Source organism: Athene noctua, chromosome 1 (genome assembly GCF_965140245.1).
Source record: "Athene noctua chromosome 1, bAthNoc1.hap1.1, whole genome shotgun sequence".
Lineage (NCBI taxonomy): Eukaryota > Metazoa > Chordata > Aves > Strigiformes > Strigidae > Athene > Athene noctua.
The window spans coordinates 2,028,388-2,050,546 of record NC_134037.1 but is presented as its reverse complement, the minus strand read 5'-3'; the positions used below and the strand labels follow the sequence as shown (position 1 = coordinate 2,050,546).

General features: G+C 56.3%; 1 protein-coding gene across 1 annotated transcript; it reads right to left on the bottom strand.

Annotated features, from left to right (window-relative positions):
- Nucleotides 1-19,247: 19,247 nt before the first annotated feature.
- LOC141967276 (otoferlin-like) lies at nucleotides 19,248-21,745 on the bottom strand. Its single transcript, XM_074920906.1, has 4 exons — nucleotides 21,732-21,745; nucleotides 21,197-21,375; nucleotides 20,924-21,024; nucleotides 19,248-20,452 (listed from the first exon to the last, which is right to left on the bottom strand). The coding sequence occupies exons 2-4, from the start codon at nucleotides 21,305-21,307 to the stop codon at nucleotides 20,272-20,274; spliced, it is 393 nt and encodes a 130-aa protein (XP_074777007.1). The 5' UTR covers nucleotides 21,308-21,375; nucleotides 21,732-21,745; the 3' UTR covers nucleotides 19,248-20,271.
- Nucleotides 21,746-22,159: the final 414 nt, after the last annotated feature.

Here is a 22,159-nt window from a genome sequence, read left to right as displayed (position 1 = left end):
TTGGCAAACCGGGGTAGTTTTGTTTGTGCGAACACTGTTAGGGTCAACAGAGCCTACAAATGGGCAATCCCGCCTACATCCGCAAAGTGGGTCTGCCACAAGTCAGGAGTAACCCCCTGTGTGTCCCTTATTCTTTTTGATAATTCTGCCAACTTTTGTGTCCAAGTTATAGTTGTTCCTAAGGTCCTATATCACCCAGAGGAAGACCTATATCACTATTTCAAAGAACCTCACTGGACTGATAAAAGAGCGGTACTAACAGGCATCACCATTGCAACGCTGCTCGGGCTAAGAGCGGTCGGCACAGCCACGGGAGTTTTGGCCCTCGCAACCCAGCGCCAGGGATTATCCCAGCTACAAATGACCATAGATGAGGACCTGCAAAGAATTGAAAAAACTATCTCCTTTTTGGAAAAAGTCTCTTTCCTTTTGAAGGTCGTTTTGCAGAATAGGCAAGGGTTAAAGCTTCTACTGTTGTATCAAAGAGGTTTTTGTACCACATTAGGGGAAGAATGTTGTTTTTATGCAGCCCACACAGGAATCGTACAGGACACCATGGCTGAATTGAGAGATCGGCTAGCCCAAAGGGAAAGAGAAGCCCTACAAGAATGGTTTGGCTCTTGGTTCAGTCTCCATGGCTAACCATCCTTTTTTCCACTCTGATCGGCCCACTCACCATAATACTGCTGGTACTAATTTTTGGGCCTTGCATATTGAATAAGTCAGTGTCGTTTGTGAAAAGCTGCTTAGAAAAGGTTAACATTCTGTTTATCGATCTCTTTAGAGCAAATGCTCTAAAGCATGCTCACTCAGCACTCAATATATTACCTCCTTAGTCTGTCATTTTAAGTCTGATAGTCTAAGTATTATCTATAGCCTTAATGTTTTATATGCATGCTTTATTTTTATATTTACCAGCGTTAAGAACAAAGAACTCTAAATATTTTACCTTTAGAAACTCCCTTGGTCTTCCCCCAGAGTGCTGGCCAGACTCTGGGTAGAACCCAACAGGAGATTTAGAATCAGATGTTCCCGCTTAAAGGAACTTGCCAGTCATTTTGGCCTGTTGATTTCAGAGCAGGGCCTGCTTGCAGCGATGTTGGATGCCTCTCCTACGGATGGACGCATCACGTAGGGTTTCCGGTTTGTGAGGAAGGGCACTCTGATTCTCGCTGCACCCAGGGTTCCCTAGTGATTGCGGGTCTGAATGTTAGCATTCTTATTGACTAAGTGCACTATTTTATATTTTAATCACAAATAATACATTTAGTTTACCTTTTTATCAATGATTGCAGCTGCTATATAATTCCAGCCTTTATGAAACATTCTTTAGGTACGCTGTGTTTTTTAAGGTTTATCTAATTCCTAATCAATATAACTTTCCAATAAATTTGACAGGTATTGTCATATCATTAAAATAGCATGGGAGGGGGGGGAAATGTGGGAGTTAGGGTCTGGCGCTCGGAAGATATCGCGTTGTACGGGAAGATAAAACGTAGGCAGACGGATGTGACGCCATGGACCCAGGGTATAAAAAGCGGTGTTACGCAATAATAAACGCCATTTGCCATCCATCACATTGATGTCTGTGTGCAGATGGACCGAGCGGCCTGGGGTTGGCCGCCGTGTTGTTTTTCCCTGAGCCAGGTCGTTAAGCATCATTAGGCAAGAGACGAGAAGTGGTCAGCATCCCAGACCTGCAGGGTGAGACGAGCTGGGATCTTGTACTCCGTCTCATCCCAGGAGAACATGGACTCCTTCTTGGAGATGACGATCCTCTCCTCGGCCATCAGGTAGTCGAAGGGGAAGATGTAGCGCCAGTTGAAGTTGTCTTCACCGGTGAGCGAGTGGTAATGGAGCCCCTCGCAGGGGGGAGAACGTGGCGCAGGGATGGCTGCCGGTTGTCACAAAGGGGATCCCAGCCGCCCTGTGACGTCACAAAGGGGATTCCAGCTGCCTTGTGATGTCACAAAGGGGATTCCAGCCGCCTTGTGATGTCACAAAGGGGATTCCAGCTGCCTTGTGATGTCACAAAGGGGATCCCAGCCGCCCTGTGACGTCACTAAGGGGATTCCAGCTGCCTTGTGATGTCACAAAGGGGATTCCAGCCGCCTTGTGATGTCACAAAGGGTGCTCCAGCCACCCTGTGAGGTCAAAAACGGGGGAGGCTCCAGCCACCCAATATAAAAGGCCGCAGCCGCCCTGGGCCCACAGCCATGGAGTGTTCCAACAGCCTCACCTCGGCAGACATCTTCCCACTGTTCATGCTCCTCCTGCCGCCCCTCCTGTTCGTCGGCGTGTTGATGGTCGAGTGGCTCTGGGTATGTGACGGCTGCACTGTGCTGTGCCGGGGGGTGGGATGGCGTGGGGAGGTGTTGGGGGGCTGTGGGGCTGATGTGGTGTGGGGGGGTTGGGGATGCTGTGGGGAGTTGTGGGGTGTATGGTGTGGGTCTGGGAGCTGCCTCTGTCTCACTCAGCTCTTGGTGTCCTGCAGAGCTCAAGGCAGAAGGCAAAGCAAGGGACAACGGTGAAAGCAAGGATGGAGAAGAGTGAATTCAACCTGGAAACATGGTGAGTGCTGGGGGAGGCCCCCAGATCCTGCCCCAGACCCTCAGCCCGTGCCCTGCCCGCGCTGGGCAGCCCTGCCCATCCCGCCGGAGGGGCCGCAGTGCAGCAGGTTCACCTCCCTCTCTCCTCCCCTGCAGTGCCAGCGCGACGTTGCTGAACACAGAGCAACTGTGCCCGCTACACCGGACACGATCAATGATCTCCGTCCTAATAAGCAGCTCCAGTTCTGCGGACACCGTCTGCTCCTTCCCGGAGCCCTGCCCCGGTGCCACGGCAGATCTGGCGGCACAAGAGCGCTCAGGACCCGCCCAGACCCCCAAGGATGATCCGGGGCTGGTGGAGAACCTGGGACCAGCCCTGGGCCAGGACCCCCCACTGGAGAGGTCAGCAGGGAGCAGTCAAGAGCAGGTCTCTGGGGATGAGGGCGAAGTAGCACAGAGACCCAGGGATGTGGAGCCAGACCCTGACAGTCACCAGGAGCACGTGTGGACGCTCTTTACCAGAATGTGCATTGAGGACAATGGAGTGGAGCTTCCTGCGCCAGACACGGACACCGAGAGGATTCCAAACACGGGATCCTTGGAAATGGGCTGGAGCAGCTCCATGATGTCGGGCAGCAGCACCCCCGTGACCATGGGCAGCACCATCTGGGCGGCGCCGGGCGGGAGCAGCCCAGCGGAGCCCAGTCCCCAGCAGCGGGTGCCCACGGGCAGGAAGCGTGCCTGGGCGGCCCGGGGGCTGTGCAAGTGGGGCCGTGCCCTGCGGGAGTCCCGTGCCCAGCTCTGCAGGCGTGTCAGCACCTGGTGGAAACGGGACCGGCAGTGCTGCTGCAGGTGCTCCCGCAAGCCCCTGAGGCAAAACTATCCCTGACTGCAGCGGGCAGCCTGGAGAGAGCAGTTGGGGGTGTAGGGCTGGGGAAGTCCCTGCAATGACCCCACCTGAAAAATATCTTTCCTCCATCCCTGGTGCCGTGGTTCTTCCACACAGCCCTTGATGCGCGCCCTCCCCTGTCCCCTTTGCCAAACCTCCCCTTTGGGTCCCTTGCTGACCCCCCCGCCTCTGCCGGGTCTCCCCCAGGTCCTGGCTCCGAGCTCCCCCGGGCTTGGTCACCTCTGTCCGGCCCCGCGTCCGTAGGCACCGCGACGGGGGCGTTTGCTTGGCCCAGAGCTGCTCCTGCCAGAGCAGGCAGGGACTGTGCCTGCCTGCACCCTGCTCCTGCCTCCTGCCCCCTCCAGAGCCCGGGGGCTGCGGGGCACCCACTGCAGGAACAGGGGGACCGCACACGTCGGGTCTTTGCCTCTTTTCACCTGGAACACATTCGCTCAACAGTAAAGGTCTTTACTGTCAGGCAGGAATTCTTCCTGGCAGCGCTGGGCGCACTCGCTGTTACCGTCAGTTTGGCCTCACAAGAACCGCCGAAGGCTCAGCTGGAAGCTGTAGAAGGCAGGCAGGCTGTGCTGCAGCGCTGGGTGCTGGGGGGATCGTTCCACCCAAGGGCCGTGCCGAAAGACAAGGGCACGCTTCTCCTGTCACAGCAAAGCAGCGAATATTCCTGTCATTTCCGACACGTACGCACCGATTCCCGGAGGACCGACTGCCCGTGCCAGTGCGTTGTTTGGGGGAGAGTCCCTGCGGGGCTTCCCCAGGTGTCTGCTGGTTTCTCTGCCCTCCCCGGGATGGACCCGTCAGAGCTGCAAACATGAGGTCCTTGGGCACAATCCCCTGCGAGGCCCCTCACAGCTCTGAGCCCCAACTGCGGGCAGGCAGGAGGCAGCAGCTCCCCCCTTTTCCTGAGACTTTGCACTCACAAATCCCAGCTCTCAGGACTCCAAACCCAAACCACCTTTTGGCAGAAAAAGAGCCGCCGTGGCTGTGGCAGAAGAGTCAGAGGTCCCTCGGCCGGAGCTGATCCGGCCGTTCCCTGAGCCAGCGCTAATCAGCACGTGCAAGTATGGAAGCGCAGGCTGTGGCAGGTGTCCCCCCCAGTGAAGATCGGGCTCCATGGCCGCTGGAGCGGAGCAGCTCCTGATTGCCTTTGCTCTCGGGGCTTCCCGGCAGTTGGGGCCTTTGGCCAACGGGAGCCGCTACGGGGCACAGGTCAGATTGGGGCTGGGTGTCAATGGAGCCCTGGGGCAGCCATTTTGAGCTCCTCCCCTCGGGCAGCCATTTTGAGCTCCTCCCCTCGGGCAGCCATTTTGAGCTCCTCCCCTGGAGCAGCTCGCTGCCGTCGGTCGAGGACTCTCCCCTGGGGTCGGGACGTCGCCCAAGGAAGCTCCTCCAGGTGATCTGGGTCGGGGCGCTGCCCTGAGCAGGTCCTCGAGGTGGAGAGCCCTCGCTTGTCAGGTGAGTGATCAAGCGTTTGGGGTGGCCGTTAAACCCCACAGAGTTCTTTGTTCTGCGTTCTGGGGTGCCGTTGAACCCTGGAAAGCTGTTCTGTTCTCCGCGCACAGACATTCGAACCTGCAATTTACGGAGAGCTAGTTTCCTGCGCTCGTCGTAATTTGTCATTATTTTGGTGGGGGGCTGTCTAATTGAGAGCAGCCGTAAGGCCCGCGCTCCTCCCGCTGAGGCCGCCGCGGGCTCAACCCGAACCCCCCCACTCCTCACCCCGGGGAAGGCCCTTCCCCCGGCGCGGGGAGCAGCACGAGGTCGGGGCCGCCGGGCTCCGGCTGCGCGTTCACCCCCCGGCGGCCGGGCTCGAGCGGGCTGTCGGAGAAGCCCCGATCGCTGCCGCCCGTGTGTGCGGGCGGCACCAGGCGGCGGCGCGGCCCGGCCCGGCGGCGCAGAGGACACGGGGCCCCGCGGCCGTCGCTGCCCCGCAGCCCGGCCCGAGCCCCGCGCTCGCGCCCGCCACTCGCGGCCGCCGCCGCCCGGCGCGGGAGCGGGAGCGGCCGCCGCGGGGCGGGAACGGGCGGCGCACGCGCGTTTGCCCGGCGCCGCCGTTTGCCCGGCGCCGCCGTTTGCCCGGCGCCGCCGTTCGTTTGCCCGGCGCCGCCGTTCGTTTGCCCGGCGCCGCCGTTCGTTTGCCCGGCGCCGCCGTTCGTTTGCCCGGCGCCGCCGGGGCCGGTCCGGCCGCGCCGCGCATGCGCTGTGTCTGCGGGGCCGCGTGAGGCGGGGAGCCGGCGCGGAGGCGGCTCGGCGGGGCCCGGCCCCGGCCCTCAGCCCCCGCGGCCCCGACCCCGGCGCCGAGGAGCGCGTCGCCGCCCGCCGCCCTCGCGTCGCCGCCCTCCTCGATGCCGAGCCCCGGCGAGAAGCGGCGCTCGTCCCCGGTGCCCCGGCTGCGTGGGCCTGACCCCCAGCCGCCCCCGCCGCCCAGATCGGAGCCGGGTCCAGGCCCCTCCCTGCCCCGGACCGGCACCAAGTCCCTCACCTTCTCCCCACAGCCCGGTTCAGGTCACAGATGATCTCCCCTCCCCAGAACGGTGCCAGGCTTGATGCCCCCACCCCCAGGCCGGGGCCGGTTCCACATCCTGCGCCCCGAGCTGGCAGCCAGTCCTGACCCCAGCCCGGGCCAGCACAGGCTCAGAGACCGACTCCAGGTGTCAGAATATCCCCTGTCCCACAACGGCACTGGGGCCAGGACCCCTACCAAAAACTGGCGGGGGGCAGCCACCCGATGTGGCCTTGCCAGCCTTCACGGGACCCGGGATCTCTCCCCAAACTGGCCTTGGCGCTCCCCTGAATCCCAAGCCAGAGACGCTCCCCGTTCTCTGCCAGATATTAGGAGCACGGGGACCTCCCGATGTCTGCTCATCCCAAAGGCAAGGACATCCCCGCCCTGTCCGAGGCACAGCACTGAGGCAGCAATACCCCCTTCCCCAAGAGATTCCCCTGCCATGGACCCGCTGCCCCCCTGGACAAAATCTGCATCAGACTAGTGGCATCCTGGAGCAGGCTGCTGTTCCCAGACCTGGGGCTCACCAGCCATGGCACACACCTTTCCCCGAAGCAGGACTGAAGTGGGGGCCTCTCCCAAGCCTTAGAGGCCCCTCCAGCCTGGGGGATATTGGGCCATGGGATCAGTGCCAATGCTGGAATGGCTCCGGACAGAAGCTGGCTGTCTTCATGGCCAAGCCGGGGTCCCCCCCAGCCACCTAAGGGCTGCCCCCTGACAGCCTCTGCCCCATGCCTGCCCCATCCCCACCTGGAAAGCAAACAGAGGCTGAGCCTCCCCAGCCTTGTGCTGAAGCAGTAACTAGCCTTGGGCTGCAGTCCCAGATGTAGAAAAAGAAGCCTGGACGCTGTTTTCCCTCTGGGCGGCTGTCCCCACCTTTCCTGCCTCCTTTCTGCATCTGCAGGGACCTGCTGGCCTGGGACTAAGCCTGCTGAGGGGAAGAGAGAGCAGAGTGTGCTGCGCTGAACCATGCAGTCTGGGTTGGGATGCCGGATTCAAGGGCATCCCCGAGCATGATGTGGTGTAAAATGTTCAGTCTTATTCCCTCTTCTGCCCCAGGGAGGCCCTTGGAGAAGATGTGGAGCCAAAAGTGCCTGAGGAGGAGGAGGAGGAGGAAGAGCAGAGGAAGAGCCACAAGCACATTGAGGAGTGCAGGCAGGTGTGGCGGTAGGAGGGGAAGATCCTCTTGGGTCCCTGATATTTGGCTTTACCCTTCTTTTAGCTTTGTACAGTGCTTAGTGTCACACAGCAGCATTTATGTGAGAAGCAGCAGGGACAGGAACTCCTCAGGACTGGGTGGTGGGGGATTTGGGGGCTGGATCCTAGGGGTAGGATTTCCCGTGGATTGTAAGGGCGTAGGAGTGACGCCAAGCATCCAAACCAAAACCCCGCCGTGCCTAACCGCATCTGCACGCACGGGGGAAGTGAGAGAGGGGGGTGCTCTGAGCGTGTTCCTCTTGGCGCTGATGGCCTGCGGGGCTTTCCAGGAGAGGGAGGCCCGCGGGTGCTCATCGATCCTGCCGTAGCAGGAAGACAGAGCTTAGGGCTCCACACAGGCACCTCAGCATGGGGACAGGAGCCAGACCCTGGGCAGGCAGGGTTCCTGCAGCATCCCTCCCTCCAGAACGCAGGTCTTTGGGTGTGAAATGTGTGCCGCTTCCTTCACAGAGGCTGGCCAAGCTGCTCTTTGATGGCACGCAGATGGTGACAAATACCCGGGTGGCCGCTGACTTGAGGGAAACACAGAGGAGGGCAGAGGAGGCAGAGCTGAAGCTGCAGAGGTAAGAGACTGCACCGCGGGTCGGCGCTGCTGGGAAGGATGTTGGTGCAGCTTTCTGAGGACATCCTAATGCTGGTCATCCAGAAACACTTGGCAGTTAGGGCTGTGCTGTTCAGAAGGAAAATCTAGGCACCTCCAGGTCCCACCTGCTGTCACGTCCTGCTCCGAAGAGGGAGACAAGTGACGTAGATTCATAAATCCCCAACGGAGCAGAGATTGGTGAGACAAGTCTCAAAGTGCAGACATAAACATTTCTTCATTTCCCACAGTGTGTTGACTGGATACACAATAACTGACTAAGTGAAGAACAAATTATGGCAAGGGATATGATACGCCTTGCGTCCCTTAATGATAACAAGGGGGAAAAGAGAAGAAGAGAGAGAGAGATGGGAAGAGAGGGAGAGAGATCACCAGTCCAGGTTCCTGCGCTGGTTCTGCCAAGGAGGGTTCAGGGATGCACCCACCTGCTTCACTTCACTTCTTCACTCGCTCATCACCGTTATCCTTGCCCCCCCCCCCATTTATACACGCTTTCCTCGGGTCCTTCCCCCAGATTGATCTACATATCACGTGTCATAGGTGTGGGGAGGGGCAAGGCGCTTCGTGGGGTGCTGTAATTAGCATGATCTCGTTAGTCTTTATTAGCATATTCAGGGATGTCAACTTTAATACACGTTTTGTGGATAATGAAGCAAAGATCGCTCACGGGACAGATGCCCCTTGAAACTGTCACCGAAATCCGGGATAAAAATAACTTCTCGACTCCAATGTGATGCAGATAAGCAGACACTTCTTTACTGACGGCCGGACGTGTAGGGGAGCGCTCTCACCAACAACACGTGCCAGGCACCAGAATCACACACCTTATCTAGAACTTACTCATCCATATTCATTAAGTCTTCATACATAAGCATACAACTTCCAGGAAATCATTCACATATTCTCCTCCTATTTCCGATTCTGCGCAGTAGAGGTTAGAAATGTCTAGAAATGGCTCTGGGTGTAATGGGAGCAGGTGGTCCGTGAGCCGGGGGTCGCCATCTCCCCCTGCCGGAATTACCTTTTGCTTAAGGACACGGTTTTCTTGGCAGGTACCTGCCAGCTGTTACGGTCACTGCCCTCAGTTCCCGTTCATCCTGGACCTTGACAGCTACTTGCATTCTTCTAGTCCTGTACATGTATTATAAATCAGGTTACAAATCACCTCGTGTTTCGTTACCTGGGTTCTAACCGTTCCTACTAAACAGTTGTGACCAGTCCCTTCAGCCTTGGTACGGGGCTGTACAGGGGATTTTAGAGGAGCAGTCAGTTGCTAGATTCAAACTACAATAAATGTAAAATGATTTTTACTAAAATATCCCTTAATTCTATACTTATATTAAAATCAAACACAATTTAATTTCAGTTGATAATAAAATCAGTAACATTTCCCCCCTTTGAAGGTGTTGAAAATCATTTCAATACTTTCACACTTTTTATTCATTTTCATCTTTGAGGCCAAAGTTGCCAGATGATGGTGGTGGCGCGCTGTAGCCTGGTGGCATAGTGGGTACTTCTCTCATCATTCTACGATATATTGCAGCCTATTAGTAAACTGTATGTTACCAACATAATCATCAACAGGACAATTCATAGCAAAAACAGAATTTTGATTAAGGATTTCAGCCAAGAGCTCAAATTCTATCCTAATCCACTAAAAATGTTTCCTAGCCGATCTTCTGACATATCTTCTCGAATGGTTTCTGTTTCTTTTCCGATTTTGCCTCACAGATCTAAATCCTGTTCTACATCCTGTGTAACATTCGGGGTATGAATGCAGCAATGATCCAATCTGTCTTTGCGATATCCACACACTCCATGCTCTTTCAACAGAAGCATGTCTAGTGCCATCCTGTTTTGAAGTGTCATTCTAGAAGTTACCTGTAATTGGATGTTTAATTCTTGAAATCCTTTTCTTGTAACATCGGCCAATTTTTCTCCTTGTCCTGTTAAGTGATAAAGCCATTCTCTATTCCTGTAGGACGCTATTGGGTTCAAACAGACTCTAAAGCCCAGCCAATTTTTTACTCCTGTTGTTGGTTCATTCCAAGCGTCATCATCCGTTTCAGACCTTTTGATTCGTTGTAATTTTAAATTTTCCAGGGATCCCTTGAGTGGTGATTTCTTCCCAATCGGACACAGTGTTGGCAGGCCTAAAGTAATTTGTTTCACCTTACCATCTACCGGTAAGTGGGTTGTCCGGGTGCCATCACTTAATGCCCAAACTAAATGCCCTGGGCTCTGAATGGCAGATTTCTTACAACTAGAGGAGTATCCTCTTCTGGGTGTAAAGAGACTAGTCATGGTGAGGTTATTATGAACACCTCGACAATAACAGCCAAACTTTAAAGCAGCTGCCAAATGAGGAATTCTTTGAATTATTAAGTCTGCATTGCTGCAATCATACACCCTTTCACATTTCTACCATGGTACTACATGTCCCTTTCCTTGTCGGGTAGTGCCTTTGTCTACTGTCGGGGGAAGGATTGCAAACACGCCTTTAATCCAGGTACTGTCCCAAGTTTTTAATTTTAATCTACCCGTTTGAACTCTTTTCCTGGTTACTGGATTGTTTTTCAAACATACGTCACATTTTGCAGTTATTAATTTAGCCATGTCTGTCATCTTGACAGATAAAACTTGTTTTTGTAAAGAAGTTACTAAAGCTTCTGCTCCCTAATGACATTCTTGAGGTTTGGTTTGCATTCTTTCTTTTATTAACAAAGGTGGAACTACTGCTCGTCTGTGAGGGGTTACTGTTTTGGAGGGAATTAATGCCATTTGAAATATTCGTTCTCTTGCTGTCCGGTCGGCCAAATTACTTCTAGCAATTTCTTTTGTGTTCCTAATTAGGTGTGCTTTACAGTGCATGATTGCTACCTGATTTGGTTTTTGAACTGCTTGTAATAATTGTCAAATGTAATTTTGATGCATAATATTTGATCCCTGAGAGGACAGTAATTTTTTTTTTTTTTCCACAAAGCTCCATGGACATGTACCACCCCAAGAGCATACTTTGAGTCTGTCCAAGTATTTACTTTCTTCGTTTCCCTTAGTTCTAAGGTTCGAATCAAAGCAATGAGTTCTGATCTCTAAGCTGATGTGGCACTCGTCAGTGCCTTTGCCTCTCTAACTGTGGTGTCTGTTGTTACCGCATGCCCAGCGTATCGAACTCCTTGCTCCATAAAGCTGCTGCCATCTGTGTACAATTCCCAGTCTGGTTGCTCCAAGGGTACATCCTTCAGATCTTCTCGACTGGAATAAACATACTCGATAGCAGCCAAGCAGTCCTGCTCCAGTGGCTCTTCTTCCTGTGTGGAACTTAAAAACACTGCAGGATTTACCAGGTTAGTTGTTTTTAGACTCACACCATCTTGTTCAGCCAGTACTACCTGGTACTTCATCATTCAGCTCAGAGACAGCCAATGTCCCCCCTTCTGTTCTAAACCAGTTATCACCGTCTGTGGGACACAGACTGTTATTGTGCTTCCCAAAGTTAATTTCTGAGCTGCCTGTGTGAGCATCACTGTTGCAGCCACAGCTCGAAGGCAGTTTGGGCACCCTTTGCTCCCCGTGTCCAGTTGTTTAGAGAAGTATCCGACAGGTCGTTTCCAGCTTCCCGTCTTCTGAGTCAGCACACCCAGTGCCAGGCGTTGTCTTTCGTGAGCCAACAGCTCACAGCCTTTGGTGATGTCCAGAAGTCCTAAGGCAGGCGCAGGCATTAAAGCGGTTCAGTTCTGTGACAGCCCGTTGTTGCTGTGGGCCCCATGTCGAAGGAGAGTTCTTCGGGCCTCATGTAGCAGTTTAGCTGTCAGACCATAACTCATGATCCAGAGGCGGCACCACCCTGTCATTCCTAAGAATGCTCTGAGTTCATGAATATTTTCGGGCTCACATGGCTTCTCAGTGTTCTGTTCCTAATTGCCGCTGCCCTTCTGAAATCTCAAAGTCCAAATATATCACAGTCTGACAAGCTATTTGGGCGCTTTTTTTTTTTTTTTTCCCCCTGGCTACCTTGTACCCATTCGGTGCCAGAAAATTAAAAAGATCTATTGTTACCTGTATGTAGGTAAATCTTTTTTTTTTCTGTAGCAATCAGTGTGTCATCCACATATTGTAAAAGCAAATGTCCAGGTGTTGGTTTGTCCTGTTTCCGTGTTTCAAGCTCTTTTGCCAGCTGATTTCCAAAAATTATCGGGCTATTTCTAAATCCTTGGGGTAGTCTTGTCCATGTCAGCTGCATCTTTGTCCTGTTTGTGGATTTTCCCACTCGAAAGCAAACAATTTTCTGTTTTCCTTCTCCAAGGCATACAAAAGAAAGCATCTTTTAAATCCAGCACTGTAAACCACTGATAAGTCTCCTTTAAAGCTGTTAACAGCGTGCAAGGATTTGCTGCTACAGGATATATACCCTTAACTATGTGATTCACTGCTCTGAAGTCTTGCACTAACCTATATTCACCCGACGGTTTTCTGACTGGTAGAATGAGAGTTTTATCCTCAGATTCACACTCCTCCAAGAGTTTATATTTCAAAAATTATCAATCAGTTTCTTTCTTATATCTGGTACCGATTGTTCTATAAAAATCCAAGCCAATTATATCTGAGCTGCCTCAGTTTCTACTTTCAAATCAGTATTTATTCTTTCTGGCAGCTTCTTTTAGTCTTCCCAGAAACGCTGAGGGAGATTCATTCTTATCTTGTCTCACCTCATACAATTTAGACCAGTTCAGAAACCTAGGCATGGCGTGTTTAACTCCATGTAAAACCCATTTCTGATACCGACTCAGTCTTTCTCTGTGCTCCACATTATTTGGATCCCCACTGCGGATCCCCAGACAGAAAGTTCTGCTCTAATATTCCACCTGCTGTCCCACTCAATACAGTCACTTCTGCCTGTGCTTTGCCAGCCTCCAATACCATCTGTTTTTTTCTGTATCATCTAACACATTAGCTAAAATCACCTGTAAATCACTCCAGTCCGGGTTCTGTGTTCTGATGATAGTATCTGCCACTCTGCCTGTTCTCTCCGGATCCTCTCTGTACACTCCTGCTGCCTGCTTCCAAGCCATCGAATCCGTCACTGAAAAGGCACTTTCACATACACCGGCCCATCGTTGCCAGCTCCCTGCCGCAGGGGAGCTATTGTTTGTACCTGCTGCCGAGTTCTTTCGAGATGCAGGGGTATGAATTACAACCTCAGACGGCCCTTCATCCACATCCTCTAGTCCGCTACTCTCAGGTTCCTCTACCTGTTCTCTATATTCTCGCCCCCGATGCCGTTCTCCCTGTGGAGGGGATATATCTAATTCTGGCCCTCCATCCTTTTCAGTAGAAGCAATTCTTTCCTTCAAACAATCTTTTCAAGTTCACATGTTGAACAACACTTTTTCACCTTTTTATCGTCAAAAGTTATAGCCATTACTAAATTATCCCTACTAATCAGCTTACATTCTTTCTGCCAATCCTTCCTTTGTCTTAAATAGGAAAAAAAAAAAATCAACATACGGCACTTCATTTCCCTTCTCTTCTACAAAACAGCATTAACTGCAGAATGGTATTATAATGCAGTGTCCCATTCACGAGCCATTTTCCCTGATCACCCAGAGTATACAGAGGCCACCAGCGATTACAATATTCAGTCATCTGACTTTTCCTCAAATCATCATGTACCTCTCCCCAGTGTGCTAACAAACATCCTAACGGAGAAGTTTTCAGAACTTTGTCATTTGCAGCCAGATTACACATCCTTTTGCTTTTAAACAAACGAGTCAGCGTAGATGCCATGGTTCAGTTACTTTGTTAACACAATATACAATCGATCACTCGCTCAAGCCTATCGCTTCGTCCTTCTCCGGCTGCACCCCGCGCGGGATAACAGAACCGCGGATCCGAACCCCACACCCGCTTCGTGCTCAGTTGCACGTCTCACGCTCACAAACACGCTCACACCTTTCTACAGTTACTACGACAAACAAAGGTATATAACACAATACAACACAATTCTTAATTACCGTACAATATTCAATTGACGAAACAACCAGTACCACAACTGAGTGCATAAAAACTTTTAACTTCCAATTAAATGCACTCCTTCTGAGAACTCTACAGCGTATAGGGTCTCTTGTTTCCAAATCCAGCTGTCCAACCCTGCAATAGCTTTCGCTTGTGTCTTACGGGCAGAGGCCTCGGCTTCCAATACACGAGGATCCTCTAGCCCAACCCTGCGCAGCTTTCGCCGCGTCTGACAGGCAGGCTTGTACAGTGGGACTCTAACCCGCTCCTACTGGTGGGACTCTAACCCACTTATCCCAGTACAAAAGAGAAGTGTCTTACCAAAATCCAGGGGACGTCGCGGAGAGCCGCATGGATCGGGGATCGATGGGTGTCCCCGAGAAATCCTCGGTGCCGGCTGGAACCGATCAGGTCCCCGACTCCTCCGGTCTCTCAGCGAGGTCCCATCTGGGGTGCCAGAAACTGTCCCCGAAATCCGGGATGAAGATAACTTACCGACTCCAATGTGATGCAGATAAGCAGACACTTGTTTATTGACGGCCGGGTGCGCGGGTGCGTGCTCTCACCAACAACGCACACCAGTCACAAGAATTATACAGTTTCTATATTATTCATTCATCCATATTCATTAAGTATTCATACCTAAACACAAGAATTCCTGGAAATCATTATCATACTTCCCTCCTACTTCCGATTCTGCGCACTGAAGCTTAGAAATGTCTAGAAATGAGTCTGGGGTGTGATTTGGGTCGGTGGCCCATGAGTCGGTGGTCGCGATCTCCCCCTGCCGGAATTACCCATTACCCAGTTTCACTGTTCCTTGGCAGAGATCTGTAAACTGTGACAGTTCATTCTCCCCAGTTCTCATTACTCTCAGGTTGTGGTACTTCTGAGGCATTATCCAATGTATTCTAGGTAATAAATTACTTCTGTGTCTAGACATCTCCAACAACTTCAAACAGAATTATTTTCAATTCTAAATCTAATTCCCTAAGCAGTATCTAGGTGTACCTAGTAAATGATTACTGACCAATTCTTCGGCCTTGGTACAGGGCTATACAGAGGAATTCACAGTAGCATTGGTTTCTGGTTAGATGTGCAAAATGCAAGATGTAAACATGTAACCCTACTAAAATATTTCTGTATTCATACTGGAATCAAACATTATTAATTGTAATAATTCTGATTGGTGTCAAATCAGTGACAGGGGGCCAAGGAGGGCAACGGCATCCTGGCTTGTGTCAGCACTGGCGTGGCCAGCAGGGCCAGGGAAGGGATCTGAGCCCTGGGCTCGGCACTGGGGAGGCCGCCCCTCGATTCCTGGGTTCAGTTTTGGGCCCCTCACCCCAAAAAGGCCATTGAATGACTCGAGCGTGGCCAGAGAAGGGCAACGGAGCTGGGGCAGGGTCTGGAGCACAGGTCTGCTGGGGAGCGGCTGGGGGAACTGGGGGGGTTCAGTCTGGAGCAGAGGAGGCTGAGGGGAGACCTCCTGGCCCTCTGCAACTCCCTGCCAGGAGGGGGCAGAGAGGGGGGATGAGTCTCTGGAGCCAAGGCCCCAGCGCCAGGCCCCGAGGGAATGGCCTCAAGCTGCCCAGGGCAGGGTCAGGCTGGCTCTGAGGAAGGATTTCTGTGCAGAAGGGGCTGTTGGGCGTTGGAATGGGCTGCCCAGGGCAGGGGGGAGTCCCCGGGATCCCTGGAGGGGTTGAAGAGTCGGGCTGAGCCAGCGCTGAGGGATCTGGGGGAGTTGGGAACGGTCGAGCACCCTGGCCGAGATGCTGTGCGTAGTGATGTTCACTGAGGTGTACTTCGTGCTCGGCGCCATGTTTGCCCAGTGGCTCTGGGTATGTGACGGCTGCACCGCGCTGTGGTGGGGAGTGGGATGGGGTGGGTGGGGTGAGGGGCTGTGGGGGTGATGTGGCCTGGGAGCTGCTCCCGTCTCACCCAGCTCTTGGTGTCCTGCAGAGTTCAAGGCAGAAGGCAAAGCATGGGACAGCTGACGCCAAGATGGAGAAGAGCAAACAACCGACCCTGCAGAAATGGTGAGTGCTGGGGGAGGCCCCAGATCCTGCCCCAGACCCTCAGCCCGTGCCCTGCCCGCGCTGGGCAGCCCTGCCCGTCCCGCCGGAGGGGCCGCGGTGCAGCAGGTTCACCTCCCTCTCTCCTCCCCTGCAGTGCCAGCGCGACGTTGCCGAGCACAGAGCGCCTCTGCCCGCTACTGTGGTCACCATCGCTGAGCTCCCTCCCGATGAGCAGCTCCAGTTCTGCGGACACCGTCTGCTCCTTCCCGGAGCCCTGCCCCGGTGCCACAGCAGATCTGGCGGCACAAGAGCGCTCAGGACCCGCCCAGACCCCCAAGGATGATCAGGCGCTGGTGGAGAATCTGGGACCAGCCCTGGGCCAGGACCCCCCACTGGAGAGGTCAGCTGGGACCAGTCAAGAGCAGGTCTCTGGGGATGAGGGCGAAGTGGTACAGAGACCCAGGGACGTGGAGCCAGACCCTGACACCCCCGTGACCATGGGCAGCACCATCTGGGCGGCGCCGGGCGGGAGCAGCCCAGCGGAGCCCAGTCCCCAGCAGCGGGTGCCCACGGGCAGGATGCGTGCCTGGGTGGCCCCGGGGCTGTGCAAGGGGGGCCGTGCCCTGCGGGAGTCCCGTGCCCAGCTCTGCAGGCGTGTCAGCGCCTGGTGGAAACGGGACCGGCAGTGCTGCTGCAGGTGCTCCCGCAAGCCCCTGAGGCAAAATTATCCCTGACTGCAGCGGGCAGCCTGGAGAGAGCAGTTGGGGGTGTAGGGCTGGGGAAGTCCCTGCAATGACCCCACCTAAAAAATAAAATATCTTAAAATATCTTTCCTCCATCCCTGGTGCCGTGGTTCTTCCACACAGCCCTTGATGCGCGCCCTCCCCCGTCCCTTTGCCAAACCTCCCCTTTGGGTCCCTTGCTGACCCCCCTGCCTCTGCCGGGTCTCCCCCAGGTCCTGGCTCCGAGCTCCCCCGGGCTTGGTCACCTCTGTCCGGCCCCGCGTCCGTAGGCACCGCGACGGGGACTTTTGCTCGGCCCAGAGCTGCTCCTGCCAGAGCAGGCAGGGACTGTGCCTGCCTGCACCCTGCTCCTGCCTCCTGCCCCCTCCAGAGCCCGGGGGCTGCGGGGCACCCACTGCAGGAACAGGGGGACCGCACACGTCGGGTCTTTGCCTCTTTTCACCTGGAACAAGCTTCTCACTCTCAAGCAGATATGCTTCATTAGCAGCGCTGGGGTCGCCCTGGGGATTCTCCACCCGAGGATTAGTCAGGGACGTCGGTTTACTCACACACAGATCAGATATTCATTACATTTCCTACAGGAAAGTTTGCCACAGGGACAGAGAGGCCCTCGAGGAGGAGCTCACTTCACTGTCCCTGAGAGAAGCCGGGAGCTGTCACTGTCACCATCAGGTGTCTCCCAGCTGAGCCTGTGTGAGGAGGAGGAGGGAGAAGCCTGAGCCCAGCACTCCCGAGCGGCCTGAGACTCTCCTTCCTGCCCCGAAGGAGGCGTCAGGCTGTGTCAGTGCCACGGGGGCCCTGGGTCACCCCGGCGGGGTGTCTGTGCGGCTGCAGGGACACCTGCGGGGCAGGCTGGGCAGGAGCTCGGCCCAGCTCACCACACAGGCTCTGCAGGAGGGAAATTCCGCAGCTTTTGGCCCATTTCAGCCAGGGCAGCGGCAGAGCTCGGCGGCGGCGGCCGTGAGGGGAAGGCGCGAGCGCGGGGCTCGGGCCGAGCTGCGGGGGAGCGACGGCCGCGGGGCCCCGTGTCCTCTGCGCCGCCGGGCCGGGCCGCGCCGCCTCCTTTGCCCCCCGCTGCCGGTGCCACTCGTGGCTCCGGGACCAGAGCCAAGGGCTGGAGGCCGGCGCCGGTCCCGAGACTGCGCGTCCCTCGGCGGGGCGGTCAGAGCCGCCCCCGTGGCCACTGCCCTTCTAGAAGGGGCTGAAGGGCCCCTGACACGGACTGGAGAGAGAAAAGGAGCAGCAGAGGAGAGCGCCGGCCCACCCCGTCCCAGCCCCTCATCGCCGCTGATGCCGATGGCCTTCCCCCAGGGCACGCGGTTTCACTTTGGTTGCTCACTCTTATTAGGGCCGAGGGAAGCTGGGGCTGGCTTGGGGAGGGCCAGGGCATCCCTGGGGGGGTGGCAGCTTCCCAGCACCAGGCCCCTCCCACAGAGCCCACCGGTGGCCCCAGCACCCCTCTCTGTCCTCAGCCCCTGGCCTGGCCCTTCTCTCCCGGGGCTGGAAGGTGCCCGGCCCCTCGCTGTGCCCCTCGTGCTGCTGGGCTGGCCTTGCCCCGTGTCCCCACGACCCCCCCATCACCCGGAGCACCCCAGAGCCGGCAGGGCCGGCAGGATCACCCAGGCGGTCGGGAGAAGACAGGGAGAGGGTGCTGGGTCCGGGCTGCCCCACAGCAGCCCCACGCTCCAGCCGGGATCTCCCCCCACAGCCGGAGGAGGCGCCACGAAGGAGAAGGGTGGGAAAGCGGCGTCGGCGGGGACGCGGCTTCTGCGAGGGAGCTCCCCCACGGGACGGGAGACGTGGGTCGAGATGGGAACGTCGGTGCTGCCACCAGCTCGGAGCTCCTCAGGAGCCAGCCCTCCTCCTCCCACAGCAGCGACCTGGAGGAGCTGGCCACGTCCCTCATGGAGTCCCTGGGCGGGACCCGAGTCTGCCGCGACCTCCTGGGAAAACTGAAGGAGGCTCGGGATCGCGGCGCTCCAAGCGCTTCCCAAGACATCCGCAAGGAATACGCCACCTGCCTGGAGTGCCGGCGGTGCCTCACCGGCAGCTGCCCGCACCGCAGCGAGCCCCTGCCAGAGCGGGACCTGCCCACGCTGGCCGCCATCCTCCACAGCGTGGACCTGCTGGTGCACCGGGAGGAGCTCCAGCTGGAGCTGGGCATGGGCTTTGAGCTGGTCCTGGCTGGGGAAACCGTCTACGTCTGGCAGAGAACCCATCGGGTCCCCGAAATCCCCCCGGAGCGATGCTGGGAGGGTGCCGTGTGCCACACCGGGCACGGGAGAGGTGGGGGGAGGTGGCCATCCTGCGGGGCGGGCAGAGGGCCAGGGCTGATGTCAGCCAGGGAAGCCCAGGAGAGCCCCGATGCCGCTGCTCGCACCGCCAAAGCCCCTTCGCTCAGAGACCCCTTTGGATCCCAGGGCCCCCCTCCCTACTCTGGGGGCCCCTGCTGGAGGACAAACGGAGCCCTGGGGTCCCTGCTCACCTCCCCTCTCTTGTAGGGTGGCAAGAGGAAGGTGAACCACAGCCGGGGGAACGGGGTGTGCCCAGGGAACGGGCCCCGGGGTGAGGCAGCGTGAGAAGAGGCTGTGCTGGAGAAATGAAGGGAAGGAGGAAAGTGCTCACCTGGAGAAGCAGCCAGTCATGGGCTCCCCTCTCCCCACTAACACGAGACTGCGGTGGAGAACTCAGAAGTGAAAGACAATTTTTATTGACTGATTCAACCAGTAGTATCCTAAAACATCTCCGAGCTGTCAGTTCTCCAGTGAGGGTCTTGCACACCTGAAGCTGGGGAAGGTGGCTTTTCAGCAGCTGAATGTTGCAGAGAGCTGAGAAAAGAGCCCTTCCCTGCTCCACCCGGCAGGACAGACCCCGGCCGCGATACACAGAAATCCAAACAACATGAAAGGGAGAATGAAGTAGGCCCCAGGGAGCTCTCGCTGTGCCAGAGTCCCCGGCTCCCTGTGAGTCCCCCCCAGGGCTGTCCAGCCACCACCACCTCTGGGTCGGTGACCCCGGGCAGAGGTTGGAGCTGCTGGACACTTCCCTGCCTCTGCCGGAGCCCTGGGGAGGGACAGGCAGGCTCTGCCCCGGGTACAGCCCCAGGGCTCCCTGCAGGGCCTCTGCGGCTTCGGGGCAGCGCTGCCGGGAGTTCCCCGGGCTGGGGGGTCAGTGACCTCCAGAGCCAGGAGCAGAGCAGCGCCCGTGCTGGCGGGGGGGGACAGGCATGGGGGCTGCTCTGTGCCCCGGCCCCCCACCGCTGGGGCTGGTGTGGCCCCAGTTCCTCCATCCCAGGTCCCTGCTTCAGCCTTGGTGCCAACTGTCCCTCCAAGGAGCCTCTGGGGAGCGCTCCCGTGGTGCAGCCCCTTCCCCTTCCCCTGCAGCTCCAAGACCCCAGCAGGGCACCAGTCATGGCCCCCAGAGGAAAAAGGCTCCGAGCCCCCCAGCCTGGCTGCCCCGCAGTAGCCACCAGGCACCTCTGCCAGCCCCGGCGAGGGACGCACAGCCTCGGGATTGACTCCATCCTCCAGCCCCATTTCTCTAGGACTAAAGCCACAAATGGGACCCACAGAGGAGGAATGTAAAAGAGGAGCCCCAGCAGCAGCAGGAGGGAGATCTCCCCCAGAGCTGCTGAGAGGCTGCGGGGAGGAGAAGGCCTTGGGACGGGGGAAGGTTGTGCCACGGGGCTGGGGACATGGGGCAGGCTCCCAAGCTTCATGCTCCCAGCAGCTTCTTGACCATGTAGCCTGGCATGCTGTAGAGGAAGAGCGCGACCATGACGATGAGCAACAGGGCCAGCACCATTTTGATGATGAGCCACTTGTAGCGCGTGCAGATGAGGTATTTGATGGACTTGAGTGGGTTCAGGAACCAGATGAAGGACGTGTCCGGGCGGCTGCAGGGGAAGCAAACACCCATCGTTAATGCTGTAGCCACAGAGGAGGGCGGGATGGTGGGCAGTGGACATGGTGGGCAAAGGGACGTGCAGGATCCCTTCCCGGGGTAAGTCTGCAGAGTGGAGGAGCGCAACCAGGAGAATCAGGAGGGTGGGCCAGGGAAGATGGCATGCTGTGCCAGATGGAGCAATGCGGGTTTGTGAGGGTTCCACTTGAAGCTGGAAGCTGGTGGTGAGGACTGGAGGGGAGCAGGAGGTGGTGGGAGGCCCAGGCAAGGGGATGGAGCCAAGAAGCGAGGCAGAGGAGGAACAGAGTAAGGAAAAAAAAGAGTTGGCTCTGCTCGTGACCCTCGTTCCCCCAGCATGACCCCTCCGCACCTCTCCATGCCTGCCTCCCCCCCACCCCTGGGGAGCACCCCCAGCATCTCCCAGAGCTCAGGTGCCTGCTGGGGACTGGGGTTTCCCACTTACTTGGGTTTCTCCAGTGGGTCGGGCTCGTTGCGAGCCAGCCCGGCGGGGGATTTCTCTGCCTCCTCTGCTGTCAGAAGGTGCAGTTCAGCCTCAACTTTCCCCTGCAGGAAGCAGAGTTGTGCTGGGAACTAGGCAATGCTCCCCACCTCAGCCCCCCCAGCCACGGTGACAGAGGGGACCTGAGAGAAGAGAGGCAAGTGCCGGGGAGCAGAGGGTGTCTGCACAGAGTGCAGTCCCCAGGATGCAAAATCCCTCCCTTTTCCCCATCCTTACGGTGACCTCCAGCTCATCGTTCTCATCTCTGGCCACGAACGGCCACCAGCCCTTCACCCGCTTCTGCTTGAAGATGGAGACCATGGGCAGCTCTGCCTCGTTCGTCACCATCTCCAGGCTGCACTGTTTCGACGTCTTGGCTCCTCGGGGGAAGCGGTTCAGGTCCAGCTCGATGGCCCCTGGCAGGAGAAAGGGGAGCACAGATGTTGGCATCCCCAAAATGCTGAGTCCTTGGCTGCAGGTGGGCTGGGTCAGTATCTCCTGCCCTGAAGAGCAACTTTGAACTAGGTCTGGGAACAGCGAAGCTGAGATCTTTGCTGCAGGAGGAGCCTTTGTGCAGCAGAGACAAGGGCTCTCATCCTACCTGTTCTTACCAGTAGCATCTAAAGGGGGGTTGCAGGATGTTGTGGGCTTGAGGAGCAGAGCTGCCCTTCCAGGTCCTGTTCCTATACAGGCTTTATCTCATCCCACACTGCTCCCTACTTGGCCAGCCATGGCTGTCCCGTCACCCCAACTCAACGGGCCCTCCACTCACCGAGGAAATCATCGGCCGAGTGTGGCAGTTAGGGTCTGGCGCTCGGAAGATATCGCGTTGTACGGGAAGATAAAACGTAGGCAGACGGATGTGACGCCATGGACCCAGGGTATAAAAAGCGGTGTTATGCAATAATAAACGCCATTTGCCATCCATCACATTGATGTCTGTGTGCAGATGGACCGAGCGGCCTGGGGTTGGCCGCCGTGTTGTTTTTCCCTGAGCCAGGTCGTTAAGCATCATTAGGCAACAAATGGTGCCGAAACCCGGGAAGCGGGAAGCGGCTAGCTAGGGAAGACGTCTGGAATTCCACTGCTGTAGGGAGGACGCTCCCAGGACCAACAAGGAGTAGAGAATATAAATTCTCAGGACCAACAAGGAGGGGGAACATCCTGTGAAGGTCGCCTTGTGAAGGTCGGATTGCAGTT

Coding starts and splice junctions, on each gene's coding strand:
- LOC141967276 (XM_074920906.1), bottom strand. CDS start 21,307: ATGGTGACGAACGAGGCAGAGCTGCCCATGGTCTCCATCTTCAAGCAG. Junction 21,025..21,196: donor ACGATGAGCTGGAGGTCACC/GTAAGGATGGGG, acceptor TGCTTCCTGCAG/GGGAAAGTTGAGGCTGAACT. Junction 20,453..20,923: donor GACCCACTGGAGAAACCCAA/GTAAGTGGGAAA, acceptor CTTCCCCTGCAG/CCGCCCGGACACGTCCTTCA.